At 49.7% G+C, this 14,785-nt stretch overlaps 1 protein-coding gene across 1 annotated transcript; it reads left to right on the top strand.

Moving 5' to 3' along the window:
- Positions 1-2,082: 2,082 nt before the first annotated feature.
- Positions 2,083-12,693, top strand: LOC127469382 (uncharacterized). The gene is made up of 9 exons (XM_051783572.1): positions 2,083-3,686; positions 4,921-6,027; positions 6,943-7,008; positions 7,949-8,049; positions 8,782-8,846; positions 9,449-9,600; positions 9,688-9,840; positions 10,958-11,233; positions 12,629-12,693. The coding sequence occupies exons 1-9, from the start codon at positions 2,231-2,233 to the stop codon at positions 12,691-12,693; spliced, it is 3,441 nt and encodes a 1,146-aa protein (XP_051639532.1). The 5' UTR covers positions 2,083-2,230.
- The last annotated feature ends 2,092 nt before the right edge of the window (positions 12,694-14,785 follow it).

The following is a 14,785-nucleotide window of genomic DNA, read 5'->3' as shown; positions in this document are numbered from 1 at the left end:
TGGGTACTAGGCCAGCCCCTCCACTGTGGGGATGTGTTTCAGAGAGAGGCTGGGAAAGGTGGTGATCCCACATTTGCTCTGCCTGGTGGATTATTTTAGGGAGGGGAGAGCTGGGGGTTTTTTTCTCTTTTCTGTGGTCTCGTTTCAATGTTGTGCTCCTGGTAAACCTCTGCCATGAAGCCTTTGCCCTCCCTGTTGCTTCTTGCCCTGCTCCTGGTGCTTGGGGTGTGGGGGCCAGCTGCTGGTGGGCAGGCTCCCAGGGTGATGCTGAGATCCTACTCTGATGCTGCGCCAAGGGTGAGTGATGGGAAGAGGGGACTCAGTTGCCTGGAGGAAACTCCCTTCTTGGGTGCAGTGTCCTGCCTGCTTACAAATCCTTCTCCTCTGTGTGGCCTCTATGGATTAAAGCACAGCTGGGCTTTTCTTGCTGTGTTTTGGCCGTGGTTTTGTATTGGCTGTGGTCCGACAGTGTAAACTGGGCAATGCTTCTGGATGTAGGGAGGGGTGAAGATTTATTATCACACAGAATAAGCAAGGTGGCCTTGGGGCTTGGTCCACATGCAGGCAAAACCTCAATCCACCATGGTGGATTTGGTGCTCCCTTCCCCTCGGGCTTGGATTGGCATTTCTCTGAGCAGCATTATAAGCATGGGCAGTGGTACTTGGATCTGCAACAGGACTCTCTCTTCTTTATAGGCACAGGGATCCTCTCAGGAATATTGGAAGGTTAAACCAGGTAAGAGTTAATTCTCAGACCAGTCTTTTTTTCTACCCAGAATTTGTTGGGTACCTCAAGCCAACAATAAGTGGTATGGAAAGTCAGGAACAACAACCCGGCCCTGGGGGTGGTATGGAGAGGAAAGGGGATGTGGCTGATCACTACTGGGTGTTGGGGTGAAGAAAAATCAGTGCTAGTGTGGGAGAAAACCTGTGCCACTATCCTGTGGTTGCCAAATCCCTACCACAGGGCAGGTCCTGGAGGCAGGAGCAATGCACTGCAGCAATTAAAACAAGTAGCAAAAGTTCAACCCAAACTTCAACTGTGCTCCTGTAGGCTAAACCTGTTCTGAACCTGTGACTCTTCTAGCTTTGAGATGGTGTTTTTGGAAAACACTGTATTTCTTCCTGCTTAAGGGAAGGCACTTCACACTTTGACAAGATACTAATGTTGCTTATCCTACTGAGGCTTTAAGGGCTTCTGGCTTGGCTGAGCCCTTTAAAGCAAAGAGATTGAAAACACCTTCAGGAGAGCTTTATCTCCCATCTCTGTGTATAAACAACAAACATCACCTGTGTGTTGAAACCAAATGTAACAGTACACTCACTGCTTTTGTAACTTGCCCAGGTGTGGCAATTCCCTGAGCCTTTAGCTTTGATCCCTAAATAGCCTGACCCTGCAGATGAGAATCTGCCTCCCTGGGACAAGTGGCACCCACTGTGTGGCTGTGCTGGGACTTCTGTGCTCCTGCATGGCTGTGGCAGGGGGGAATTAAAGTGTGAGAGTGCCCTGCTCTGGGGTGGCAGCAGTGAGGGTACAGCCTGGCTCCTCATGGAGCAGGAGGTGGTGGCAGCTAGGGCTTCTCCAGCTTTCCAAGCACTCTGGAGTGGCACACACAGGTAGAGGGAGCACTGATGGGGCAAAAGCTTGGGATAGGTTTCTGGCAGGTGTGGATGGAAACAGCCACTTGGGCTGGAAGGGTTGGCAGTTTTAGGCACATCCCAGGCTGGTGTGTGGGTGCACACTCAAGTGGCCTCAACCTCCAGACCTGACACAGAGTTACTTGCACGTTCTTCTGCTGATGGATTTGCATGTTGATTGGCAGATGGGAGCAGGAGGCAGCAAAAAGGGGAGAAGAGCGACCTTTAAAATAATTTCTGCTAATAAGGACTGGTAACTCTGGAACAGGGAATGGGGGAAAACTTCGTTGTTGCTTCTTGTCTTCCAGAGCCAGAGTCTCCCTGGATATTGGCATATGTGCCTATAAGAAGCTGCCATAGAGTTCTGAAGGACAACTATGGGGAGTTTTTTCCTCCAGCATACCGTGGTGATTTCCCCGTAAGCTTTTGGTGCAACTGGACAATCTGGGCAGGCTCCAGAAAGCATATAATAATTTATATTCAAGGCTTTAACGCTAAGGAGGACTGCAACAAAAATGAGGACAAAATTCTATTTGAAGGAGTTTCTTCACTGGTGGAAAACAGTGTTGTTTACTCTTGCTGGAAAAAGGAGATGCACGTTTTTGCCACCTTTGCTCAGGCTGTCCATGTTGTGTTGCTGAAGAGGTACTTGCCAAACTGCAGAGATGCACAGTTTAAAGGGAAATACTACATCTTCCAAGACCAGGAAGGTGAATCTTCCTCCAAAGATGATGGGATTTCTGAAACTCCTGCTCCAAAACTACCAAAGCAAGACAGTATTTTTCAGTCTGGCTGTGTTGAAAACCTTAGAAATGTGCTGGGCTTGGCAACCCCATGTAGCACCATGAGCCCTGGCGAGACCACAGTGCTAAGTGGTGAGCTGATGCAGGAAAGAGGGACCACTCTGGATACTGTGGCTGTGGAAAGTCCTGTTGGGCTTATCCCACGTGAACGTGCAAAGACACTTCTTCTGGAAACAAAAGCTCCTGGTGAGCTGGGGTCTGAGCTGCCAGGGGTTCAGGAAGCTCAAGGCACAGGAACACCTGAGGGTATAATCCCCACTGCAGCACGGGATAGCTGGGGGCAGAGTCTCTCTGTAAGTGGGGACACCACTGTGGGTTTTGGTTATATGCATAGGCTTTCAAGTGTGCATTTGGAAACTCCTTTGCTCGGTGCCTTGCATGCAGCAGAACCTCTTTTGCAGCCAGCAGGTGTGAGTCTGGAGGACAGCCAGTCTGTCCTGAGTGCTACCTTGAAACCAAAAGGTCTGGGTGACCTACAATTTACTATTAAACCAACACGCACAAGTTGCCTGGACTTGGCTGCACACTCGCAGTCTGTGTCCCCTGGCAGAGGGGAAAGCCAAGAAAGCACAGGTACCACCAGGAACCAGCAGCTCAGCACAGTCAGCTTGGAGAAGGGTGAAAGCCATCCCCAGCTGAGCACCCCAGCTGATGGCACAGTGAGCAGTGAGGGCCTTGCACAGGGCCTGTCACCCAGCCTGAGCAGCCACTATGAAGTGGTAAACAAGGACCACTTGCATCTGCTACCTGAGAGAAGCCCAAGCTGCCAAAGCAGTTTAAGGCACTTGTCCATACCTAAATCTGAGCTGGGAACAACTGGCCTCCAACATACAAAGCTCATGGATATTTCCCTGCTGGAAAGCTCTAGGGGAGTTGGTGTGGGGCTTCCTCTGCCCAAGGGCTGTGTGAGCAGTGGCTCTGGGGTGGCACCAGCTTCCCTGTCTGACAGCTGGGGGGTGAGGAGAGAGGAGCACGTGGTACCTGTGCAGCATCAGGAGACAGATGCTAGTGACAAACTGGCTCCTGCCTCCCTCCTTGGGGGGTGTAAAATGCAGAAAACCACAGAAACTCTTCGAGTGGGTGCAGGACAGCAGAGAACTGCCTCCTTCAGCACCACTCCTGCACACCCTGATCTTCCTGCAGCTCCATGGGGAGGAACACTATCAAGAGACCAAATGCCTTGGGATCCCTCTGATGTATCCAGAAACACCCAGGTGCCAGAAGGACAGCAATGGAAACACGCTGGTAGGTTTTTCAGTACTCTGAATTTTGATGTAGCACATCTTCAGAAAGCCAGAAGTACTTGGTGAGGGCAAAGCCAAGGCTGTGTCTTTGACCTGCAATCTCCACCTGGCCATCATAACCTGCTCTCTGGGGAGAAGTGTGGTGGGTTGACCCTTTCTGGACACCAGGTGCCCACCAGAGCTGCTCTCACTCCCCTGCTCAGTGGGACGGGAGAAAAAGTATAACGAAAGGCTGGTGGGTTGAGATAAGGATGGGGAGAGATCACTTGCCTGTTACTGTCATGGGCAAACCAGACTCAACTTGGGGAAATCAGTTTAATTTATTATCAATTGTATCAGTAGGATAATGAGAAATCAAACCAAATCTTAAAAACAGCTTTCCCACATCCCTCCCTTTTTCCCAGGCTCAACTTCCCTCTTGGTTTCTCTACCTCCTCCCCTGACCTGAGAGGTGCAGGGGGACAGGGAATGGTGGCTGTGGTCACTTCATCACACATTATCTCTGCTGCTCTGTCCTCCTCAGGGGGAGGACTCCTCATACTCTGCCCCTGTTCCAGTGTCGATCCCTTCAACAGAGTGCAGTCCTTCAGGAACAGGCTGCTCCAATATGGGTCTGGTGTGGGATTGCAAACCTGCTCCACTGTGGGCTCCTCTCTCCACAGGGCCACAGGTCCTGCCAGCAGCCTGCTCCAGCACAGGCTTCCCATGGGGCTACAGCCACCTTTGGGCATTAGCTCTGATGTAGGTTCCTCCAGGGGGGCACAGCTGCCCTTCCATGGGCTGCAGCTGAACCTCTGCTCCAGTGCCTGGAGCCCCTCCTTCCCCTCTTTGTGCACTGACTTTGGTGTCTGCAGAGTTGTTTCTCTCACACAGTCCACTCCTTCCTTCTGGCTGCTGTTGTGCAGCAGATTTTTTCCGCTACTTAATCATGTTATTCTTGAGGTGCTGCCACCATTGATGATGAGCTTGGCTTTGGCCGGTGGTGAGTCCATCTTGTAGCTGGCTGGCATTGGCTCTGCTTTGTGCAGCCCCTCATAGAAGCTCAGCTCCAATTGTAGAGTGGATATGTGGCTCCAGGGGCTGAAACTGTAGAGGTCTTGCAGCAGGAGAGGGTCTGAAATGGTGCCTCTTCTGTGGCAATTTGCAGTGCTCCTGGAAGTGTGATATCCACGTTGTCTTGGTGCATATAATGACCTTTGATTACATGTTTCTTTTCTGTGTTTTTGATGTGTCAGAGCTGGGACCTCCCTGGGCAATGGAGTACTTTCCCCTCAGGAGCTGCCATCTCATCTTTCGGGATGGGTCTGGGGTGTTTTACCTTCCGCTGCATGCTGACATTAAAACCAACATTTGGTGCAACTGGACCATCTGGGCAGGCCCCCAGAAGCACATTGTCATCTATGTCCAGGGATTTGAGGGGAGCGATGGCTGTGGCAGCAACCAGGACAAGATCATCTTCCAGGGGGTCTCATCAAGTGTGGAAACCAAAGTGGTGTATGCCTGCCACAACCGAGGCACTCTGGTCTTTGCTACGCAAGCTACTGAGGTCCAGGTGTTGTTTCTGTCAGGGAGTGGCTCCCAAAGCCATGAATACAAATATTTTAAGGGACAGTATTACGTATTCAGAGACTCTGAAGCTGTGGGCTCTTCAAACGATACCACAGCAGCTCCCCGAGAGCCTGTCCAGGAGACCTCTAAAAAAGAGAGCTGGAGGACAGTGGCAACAAAAGGTTTAGTGTCCATGCTCAGTGCCTCTCTAGGCCCACCAGCTGCACCTGCCGGTGGCAGGATTCAGCCTGATCTTGTGAGCCCAGATGGAAAGGCCCAACACCCTTCTGATCTCACAGAAGATGCTCAGTTTGGTACTAACCTGAGCAAGCTTGACCTGAGTGAGCATGGTCAGCTGCAGGATGAAACCAAGCTGGAAAAGAGCCCTCAGGATGGTAGCACTGAGGGCAGAGAAACTGAAGATGACGTGTTGGTGGAGGCAGCTCCAGCTGGGCAAGACACTGGGTGTAAAGCTGAGCCATCTGCCTTGGGGCTGACCAAGGGGGATGTAGAGCCAGTAGCTGCCCTGGCCACCACAGTCCCAAGTCACTCAACTGGTTTACCTTTCTCAGAGATGCCCAGCAGCAACGCAGGTGTCTCTGACAAATCATCCAGTCTGGGTCAGGCCAGTGACATCCTGTCAGAAGAAGTGGCTGCTGCTACACATCGCACACAGGCACCAGTGCTGGAAGAGCCACCACTAGACACAAGTACAAAACCTTCTCTCTACCCCTCTCCTGGTGTGACTGCTGGTGATACAGTGTCTCTGGGGGAAAGGACTGAAGAGCTTTTTGGTAAGGTGGTTTTTTGAGTTATCTGTGACTGAACTGATGCCTGACATTGTGTGATATCCATCTCCAATGATCCATCACTCTCTTAAGAGGTTTTATTTGTAGATATGGCTGTTACCTTCAGTTGGTCCCTGCAGTAGCACTCTTGACTTCTGCATCCAGGGCAGGAGGTACTTGAGAACACAGAATTATCTGCTGTAACATGGCTATCTATGGGATGACACTACTCATGATAGGGACAGGCTGGTTTCTAATCCAAGTGTTTTGAATTACCCATGGAGGAGCCAGCCTCTCCACTGTGAATGTTATCTTGGCTTTAAACATCTCTGGCTTGTATTGATTCTTATGTAGCTTGTCACAGTGCTCCCAGGCATGATCACAGTCTGAGCTCCAGAAGCTGGAGAAAGGGGAAAAAAAGGCTTTTGTGTCCTAGAAGTTGATGGCAGACTACTTTCACAGAAATATTTAGCCACTGATATACATTAATTTCCGCCAGAAAGTAGAAGATGTTTTCAATTGGTGTTTCCTCCCCTCCAAACTGTTCTTGCCCCTCCATTGTAGATTTTATTTAGGTTTTTTTTTCATTTTCTGGCACATAATGCACAAGCAGTTTTGCTCTGTTGGGCTCCAAGGCAACTCCAGTGGCTTCACAGGGATAACACTTCATCCGCAACTAGAAATGGAAATGAGGTTTATTGGGGTGATTTCTTTCTAAAGAACACTCTCTACTACAGAGGAGAGCAGATTGTATTTAGAGCTTGATATTTAATTTCAGTGTAAAGAATAGAAACAAAACTGGAAAAAAGGAGCTGGCACGTGGCACTCTTCTTGCAAAGTGATGCAGACCTCATGTCCTTTCCCTCCCCCATTACTGGTACATTGAGTTCAGCCGCCTGATGCTTTCCCTTTCTTTGACAGATCTGGTTTCTGCCCTGGCATCTCTGGAGAATGGCACAGCACTGCAGTCCCAGCACCATCCCGGAGGTGAGTTGTGCAAGGAGCTGAGCGTGTCTTAAAACCCTGTCCAAAGTTCAGTGAGCTGACTGGGGCTGTGCTGGACATCACCTGCTCATTAAATACAGAAATCAGTGGGGGTTGTTTCTGAGTAGTAACCACTTTGAAGATGTCAGTTTTTAAGATACCACTGCAATCCCACAGTTGTGCTTTCACCACTTTGTACCTCCCCTGGAAAAACCTGATTTCACATGCCTGTCATAAATGCTGGCTTGTTCAAGTTTAAGCATTACTTGTTGGCTGTTTAAAGAAGAATAAGGTGAATAAACTTCATTTCCTCCAATACATTCCAATGGACACCTTGTGACTACTGGCATCAGAAACCTGCAGAAGTCCTGCTCCTCAGGCCAGGGAGAGAAGCAAAACCCCCTTATGGGAGAACTAGCAACTAGGCAGCATAATGCTAGGTTTCTATGGAAGAGCAAGCCATAGAAACAGCTTGCAAAAAGGAGCCGATACAGAGGGAGCCTGAGCTCTGAACCTGAGAAATATCGATGAATTAAATAGGTTTTAAACAGCAGACTGGAAAATTTGTGCCAGCCTAGATTCAGCCAGACCACTGCAGTTTATTTGAGCTGATCCCAGAGATGGGTGAGAGAAGTGGGCTTTTAGATTCTATCACAAATTATGACCATACCTTTGGGAAACAGAATAGCTAAAGACCAGTGAATGTGATTGGACATGCATTATTTATACTTTTTTCATGGGAAGATCAATTCTGATCACCTGTTACTCAACAACTTGTTCTACCTGATGCATAGCCTCTGGAAATACCCACATGGCACTGACTTGCACAAGCATGTCCTTATGGGTTTGTTCTGCCAGTGCTGATGTTTTAGGATTAACTCATTTAAGGAGCCTGTTGGTGTTATGTGGATTTGAACATGCAGCATCTTGTGTCTTCTGGTAGATGTGCTGTTTGAAGTAACTATGGAAGTCAAACCCAAGGACTGGATTCCTCATGGTGGAAGTGAGCTCCAAAAGGGTCTTCTCGAATCTGTGAAGAATGATGTAAGTCTGGGTAAGGGAAGGTGGAGAAAAACACATGTAATGTCCCAAATCTTCAATTAGAAGAGACCATGCTGTGCCATGCATTCCAGAGATTTTCTGCTAGAGCCACATGATGAACCAGTATCTTATTTGCTTGTGCTGTTCATCATCTGAGGCCAATTCTGATGCCTTGGCCGGGGTACCTGGCTGCAGTGCCTGGTGTTTAGCCCTTTGTAGCACCATGCCATCACAAGGCAGCACAAAAGCACTTCAGATATAGGGACACAACCCACTGAGGGCTGTAAGTCGCCTCTGGAAATGGGGCAGCTTGTAGCCAAAGCCTAGAAGTGGGCAAGTGTGCAAGCATCTGCTTTCAGGGCTGCACCTAAGCTTCCTTTCTGGAATGCAGACTGGAGGAGCTACAGGGTTCAGCCTCCTGCTTAGCCTAGAAAGCTGCTATCCTTCAACTGCTGCTCTGCAATGGCTTCATACCCACTTACCTCGGGCTACTACTGCCCTTTCTTTTTTCCAAATTCACTTTTGTGTTTGGGAGCTGAGCTGAAGCTAAGCAGGTGGGAATAATTAGTGTTCTCCTAAAGAAAAAGCTCAGAGCAGTGGGCTTTGGGACATCTACTGCATCCCAGGTGGTTTGTGAAGGGGAAGAGCAGGATGGGGAGTTAGACTGAGAAAAGAAACTGCTGTCATACTCCTGTCAAATATCAAATCAGCACTGGTCACTCTGTTCCTTTGCAGATACAGAAGAACCTGAAACTTTCTGCCAACAGAGTCAATGAAATAAAGTTAAATGATGTCAAAAGGTAGGGTTACTGCTGTGCTGCTGTCTTGGCAGGTGACTGCTATAACCTGTAATATTTCTTTGATTGTATTGTCTGGGTTCTCATTCTCCTTCCCCAGGCAGACACACGTGCTTTCTCCTCTCCTGTGATCTGTAACTTGTCCTGAAATTAGAAAAAAAAATAATCTGTTTTTCTAGAGGAAAGATGGTGAAAATTGACGTTTAGTGCTAGCTGGGGCCTACATAGGTCTAAGATGGATTTAAACTCTAGAGAAAAGTGAGAATTCTCACACTTGCCCCACAAAGCCTGCTGGATAAAGCTGGGAGCTGCCAGCAGGGTGCTGCTGCACTTGGCTGAGGCTTATCTGGGACTTCAGATTGCCACTACAATTCACTTTACACAAATGTCTCGTCACTTCAGCCTAGCTCCAAATGAGGAGTTGGGCTTTCCTTTTTCCCTTGGTCCAAGTGCAAAGCCGCCTCTTGTCACAAATAATTTTTGCAAGAGCCTGCAGCACCACGTTCCAATAGGAGTGAGTGGAAGGTCTAAATGGGCTATCAATGCTGGCAGGCCTGCAGTGACTCTTCCCTCCTGCCTTACCCTGGGCTCTCCCCCACCTGCAGCACAGGGGATGCCAACCTGCTGCTCACCTTCTGGCTGCACCTGAAGCCGGAGGAGAGGAATGTGTCTCTGCTCCTGCGCTCCCAGCTGGAGGAGCTGCTTGGCACCTCAGTCGGAGCAGAGAAGCTGCAGCTTGTTTCGCTGTTTGTTGAAGGTAGGTGGTTCACCTTTTTTTTTTCCCTGGGAGAAACCCTTTTATGCCAAGGCTGACCTGATTTAGGGCATCTGTTCCCCATCACAGACGTGAACGAGTGCAATGCCGGGGTTGGCCTCTGCGGGGAGGAGGCAGAGTGCTTCAATGGCGTGGGCACCTACCTCTGCCGCTGCAAACAGGGCTACGAGGATCATTCTCCCACCAAGTCCGGCACCCTCTGCATCCGCACTCCCCGATCAGGTAGAGGACAAAACAGCAGTTCTGCTTTCTCTTGCAGCTGGGTGTTTTCTTGTATGTGTGGGTGAGTAATTGGTGCACTATTGTATGTGATGTGACTGAACTGGTGGCTTTAGATGTCCTTATATAGATGTATAATATCTTTGCAAGGCAGTTTGCAGCTGGCACTATAACCTCTCCGTGAGCCTCCCTTTCCCCAGTCTGCTACTTTCCCTCTATCCGGGCTACAACTTGGCACGTGAGCCTTGAAGTTACAAGCAAGGTCAAGGGTGATTTATGAGCTACCTCTGCTGTAACTGATGTGATCAGCAAACTTGGTCACTCCTGGTTCTCCTGTCATACTGTGTAGATCTTGGTGAGAAGGACGTTGATGTTCCTGGTGTCTACCCCAGAGCTCCTCTGATGTATTTGACACAAGGCTGAGCAGATGGCACATGGTGCTTGACTATAATCAGAGATGACTAATCCAATCTTGCAGAGTAATGAGGCCTTGCACCCTGAAAAACAGCAATATTCTGCAATTTGTACTCAAAACTTTGCTGCTGCTTTACCAAAACTACTTCACATCCCTGCAGTGGCTTAAACCTCAATGTGAGTCAAAATATATAACTGTGAGCCAAATATAATTTCTCACCCATCCTACTGACTGCAAGTTAATTAACCAGTTGTGCAGTCTAAGTCTATCCAGATCAGCAGGTTATATTCAGGTATAGATAATTTTATAAATTCGTGTTTATCCATTGGGTCATGGAGAGGGTCCCTTCAGGCCTGGATGGGAACGGCAGCAGGTCTTTTAGTCCCTGTGGGTTTGACAATGGCTCTACTCTGTTTGGGTTCTCCTGGGGTAACACCATGCCTGTGATGCTCCTGCAGGCTGGCTCTTGGTCTAAATATTTCTTTGGGATGGATGTTTGGGAGAGCTGCTCTGCCCTGAGGGCAGGTGTGAGTGAGGGTTTCTGGACAGCAGGAGGCAAGAAGAGGTTGAACTTCCTGGAGGAGCACCCATAGATATAGGTCGCACCCCTGAGCACTGCAGTCACACTGTGGGGGACTCTGTGAGCACACTGGGGGCCTCTGGGGCAATGGCCCCTGGGATGAGGCCGTGGCCTTTCTCTGGCAGGGATCAGCTTCTTCCTCCGTCACACTGACATCCTGGTGGGGGCAACCATCGTGTCTGTCCTGATGATGCTGGTGGCTGCTGGTATCCTCTGTGTGACAGCCGTGTGGAGACGGCACCCCAGGAGGAGCCCAGGCCTCGAGGAGCCATCAGTGAGGGCCGTGGAGGAGCCAGAGATGGAGTTGCATGACCTGGGGGAGTGCCTGCGCCTGGACCCCTTCCAGCTGAAGCTGCGGGCCAGGCCCCCCGAGTGGCTGTGGAGTGTCCATGCCCACCATGGTGAGGTGTGCCAAGTCTTTCTGGAGCAGTCTTCCCCACTCTGAGGGAGTTGCAGGTCTTCCCCAGCCCCCCTGTGGCCCTAGTGACCTGTGCAGTCACTCCTGCCTTTCCCAGCTGACACAAGCCACTGGCTGTGCAAACCCTTCTGCTGTGTTTTATGGACCATGAATATCCCACAACAGTGTTCCTAGTCTTGTAATTTAATTTTTTTTTTTAATATTCACTCAGCAAAATGCTTGCTCCACACTGCTGTACATCTGCTGATTTACCCTGCTCAAGAGCTGCACAGAGCTGTCAGTATGTGAAAATTAAACACTTTTTCTTTTTTTTTAAGGAAAAAAAGGAAATAAGATGTTTTGGTGCTTAATTTAAGAAATTAAAAGTTATTCTGCATCCTGCTCAGTGCTGCCTGCTTTCTCCTGCCCCTCAGGCAGAGCTCTATGGGAAGCCCTGGCATGACCTGAGGATCTGTGGGGTGTTACTTCCACCCTGGCTGAGGAACACCTCCAGAACTTGATTTAAAGTTTTGGTGAGAATCCTGGTCATGTTATGGCAGGTGGGCCCCTGCTCACTGAATGATGTGGGCGGCATTTTTGGTGCTTGCATGGATGCTGTTTGTCCGGATGCTGGCTGCAAAAAGCAGCAGCACCACCCCAATCGTAAAGCACAGGTGCCTCCCCAGCTTGTCCTGCAGCGGGAGGCTGCTAACTTTTTTTATTTGTTTGGTTTAAGGGGGTTAAAATCTGAATTACCTCTTTTCTCCGGGAAGAAGTGTGCATGGTGTGGTGGCAAACGCCCCACTGGAGGGAGCTGTCTGCCACCAAAAACCCAGGGATTTAGTCTGCCACTAAAAACGCTGGATCCAGCTGGCCTGGGAGACGCTACCAGATGTGGGACACGGCTGGAGCTGGGGATCCCTGAGTGAAATAGGACCAGTTCGTGCAGCTTGTGGACAGTGTCTTTGTGCTTGTTGAGCAGCTTTGGCCAAGCAGTGCCGTGGAGGTGTGGGCTGAATGAAGCGGTTTGCTCATGCATATGTGCTCAGCTCAGGGTTTGGAAAAGACCCTGCTGTGTTTCTCTGAAGGGAAATGGTGAGGATATGAGTATACAGAATAACTCTTTTCCTTCCCCTGCTCCCCAGCCCTGCCACCCCCAAAAGGCAGTTCTTTTATCTTAGTTGTTGAACTGGGGAAGAAGCAACATTTGGAATGTGGAGGGGGATTTGCCAGAGGAGGGGGCCATGGTACAGATGGGGGCATTATAAATGGCAATGTTGTGAAAATCAGGTGAGAGCATGTTATTTGCACTGAGATGATAAGCAAGTGTCCCCTGTGCTTGGCTGGCAGCTGCAGTGCCCCTCTGCCAAGGGGTGACTGTGTTGCTCTCCAATAACAGGCTCATCCAAATTAGCTAATGCTGATGGGGCCCCTCCTGCCCATGGAGATGTGAAGCAGAACTAACACCTCTCTGCACAAACTCCCCTAACAGCAACTCACTTTACCACTGTTTAGTGCTACCCGGGTTTGGGTACTGAGAAGGGTAGAGAAAAATGGCTCTCCTGAAGACATCCTGATCATTGCTTCCTTTGACATATGTGGAACGATCAGCTCTTATCACCTGTTTTCTTTGCGTGGCTTTCAAAGTATTTTGCAAATAGCAGACAATTAAATGCAAACATCTCCCTTGGAGGCAGATAAGTAGGTGTAATTTTCCATTGTAAAGAGAAGGAAACCATTAATAGGTTTGCACAGAGTGTGCTTTTTTTCCTCACTGAGATCAAAGAAAAGCAGCAGGGGCTTGGCCTTGGCCTTGGATTTGGTCAGTCATGATCTCCCCTTTCCCCTCCTTGGTTCCATGAAGGGAACTCAGGAGCTCTTCAGGTTGGAAACTCTGCTCTCTCCCAGTAAGTTAAGGTTTGGATATCAAATTCAAGAAATGAATGAGCAGATTGATGCTTCTGCTCCTTCCAGTTTTCCAGGAGCAAGGTGAGCCTCACGCTGTGCTCCTGTGTGGGAAGCCAGCTCCTCTAATACTGCTGTAGTCTGCTCTGTAACCCAGGCATGAGGCTCTTAGTGGACCATCCTTCCCTGCAGCTTTTCATCCAGACAAAAATGTCCTGCTGATGCTTCTGTGCTGGCACAGGGGATGGAGTAAAAGCCCAGGAAAGAAACATGCCCAGGCAGGGCTTTTGCTTTCTGCAGCCAAACCCATGACAGCGAGGGGCATCTGGGCTTTGTGTGAAAGCAGGAGGTGGAGATGGTGCCTGCCCCTCATGGCTGTGCCTTGGAGAGATGTCAGGCTTTTATTGGAAGCATCTAAGGTGCATGTGTGATCTGTGTGCGAAACACAGCAAGACAGATCCAGACATCAAGCCCATCATAAGCAATAGGTGCTATGGTTTCCCTGTTACAAATATCCACCATTTCAGTCCCCAGTAATGTTACCTTTTATTTTCCACTCTGTCCAAAAGAGTATCATGCAGCCCTGTTTTGCCTTGTGAATGCCAAGCTCTGTTTAGGAAGAACCCATTCCTCCTTTCCTGCTCTCCCAATTGATTTGAGAGGGGCTGACTTCACAGAATCACAGAGTGGGTCAGGTTGGAAGGGACTACAGTGGATCACGTGGTCCAACCTCCCTGCTCAAGCAGGGTCATCCCAGAGCACATGGCACAGCATTGTGTCCAGGCGGTTCTTGGATATCTCCAGTGAGGGAGACTCCACAACCTCTCTGGATGATCTGTTCCAATGTGTGGTCACTGCCCAGCAAAGTTATGTTCAAGTAGAACTTCCTGTGCATCTGTTTTTGCCCATTGCCTCTTGTCCTATTAGTTGGCAGCACTGAGAAGAGACTGATCATCCTCTTGGCACCCTCCCCCCAGATACTGATAGACATTGATGAGGTTCCCTCTTGGTTGTCTCTTCTTGAGGCTGAACAGGCCCAGATCCCTCAGCCTGTCCTCATGAGAAATGCTCCAGTCCCCTAATTCTCTTTGTGGCTCTCCACTGGACCTGCTCCAGGAGCTCCGTGTCTCTCTTGTCCTGACAAGCCCAGAACTGGACACAGCACTCCAGGTGTGGCCTGACCAGGGCTGAATAGAGGGGCAGGATCACCTCCCTTGACCTGCTGGCAATGCTCTTCCTAATGCACCCCAGGATACCGCTGGCCTTCTTGGCCATAAGGGCACTGCTGGATCATGGAGAGCTTGTTGTCCACTAGGACTCTCAAGTCCTTTTCTGCAGAGCTGCTTTCCAGCAGGTTGGCCCCCAGCCTGTACATGGGATTGTTCTTCCCCAGGTGCAGGACCCTCCATTTACCTTATTGATGATTTAGATGAGGGGATTGAGTCCACCATCAGCAAATTTGCAGATGACACTAAGCTGGGGGAGTGTCGATCAGCTGGAAGGCAGGAGGGCTCTGCAGAGGGACCTGGACAGACTGGAGAGCTGGGCTGATTCCAACGGGATGAGGTTCAACAAGACCAAGGGCCGAGTCCTGCACTTTGGTCACAACAACCCCCTGCAATGCTACAGGCTGGGCACAGAGTGGCTGGAG

Source organism: Manacus candei, unplaced genomic scaffold (assembly GCF_025592945.1).
Source record: "Manacus candei isolate 608988 ecotype Guabito, Panama unplaced genomic scaffold, ASM2559294v1 h1tg000017l, whole genome shotgun sequence".
In the NCBI taxonomy this organism is placed as follows: Eukaryota; Metazoa; Chordata; class Aves; order Passeriformes; family Pipridae; genus Manacus; species Manacus candei.
The sequence above is the reverse complement of the archived record's forward strand: the minus strand, read 5'-3'. Positions and strand labels throughout refer to the sequence as shown.

Coding starts and splice junctions, on each gene's coding strand:
- LOC127469382 (XM_051783572.1), top strand. CDS start 2,231: ATGCACGTTTTTGCCACCTTTGCTCAGGCTGTCCATGTTGTGTTGCTG. Junction 8,847..9,448: donor AAGTTAAATGATGTCAAAAG/GTAGGGTTACTG, acceptor CCCCACCTGCAG/CACAGGGGATGCCAACCTGC. Junction 9,841..10,957: donor CATCCGCACTCCCCGATCAG/GTAGAGGACAAA, acceptor TTTCTCTGGCAG/GGATCAGCTTCTTCCTCCGT.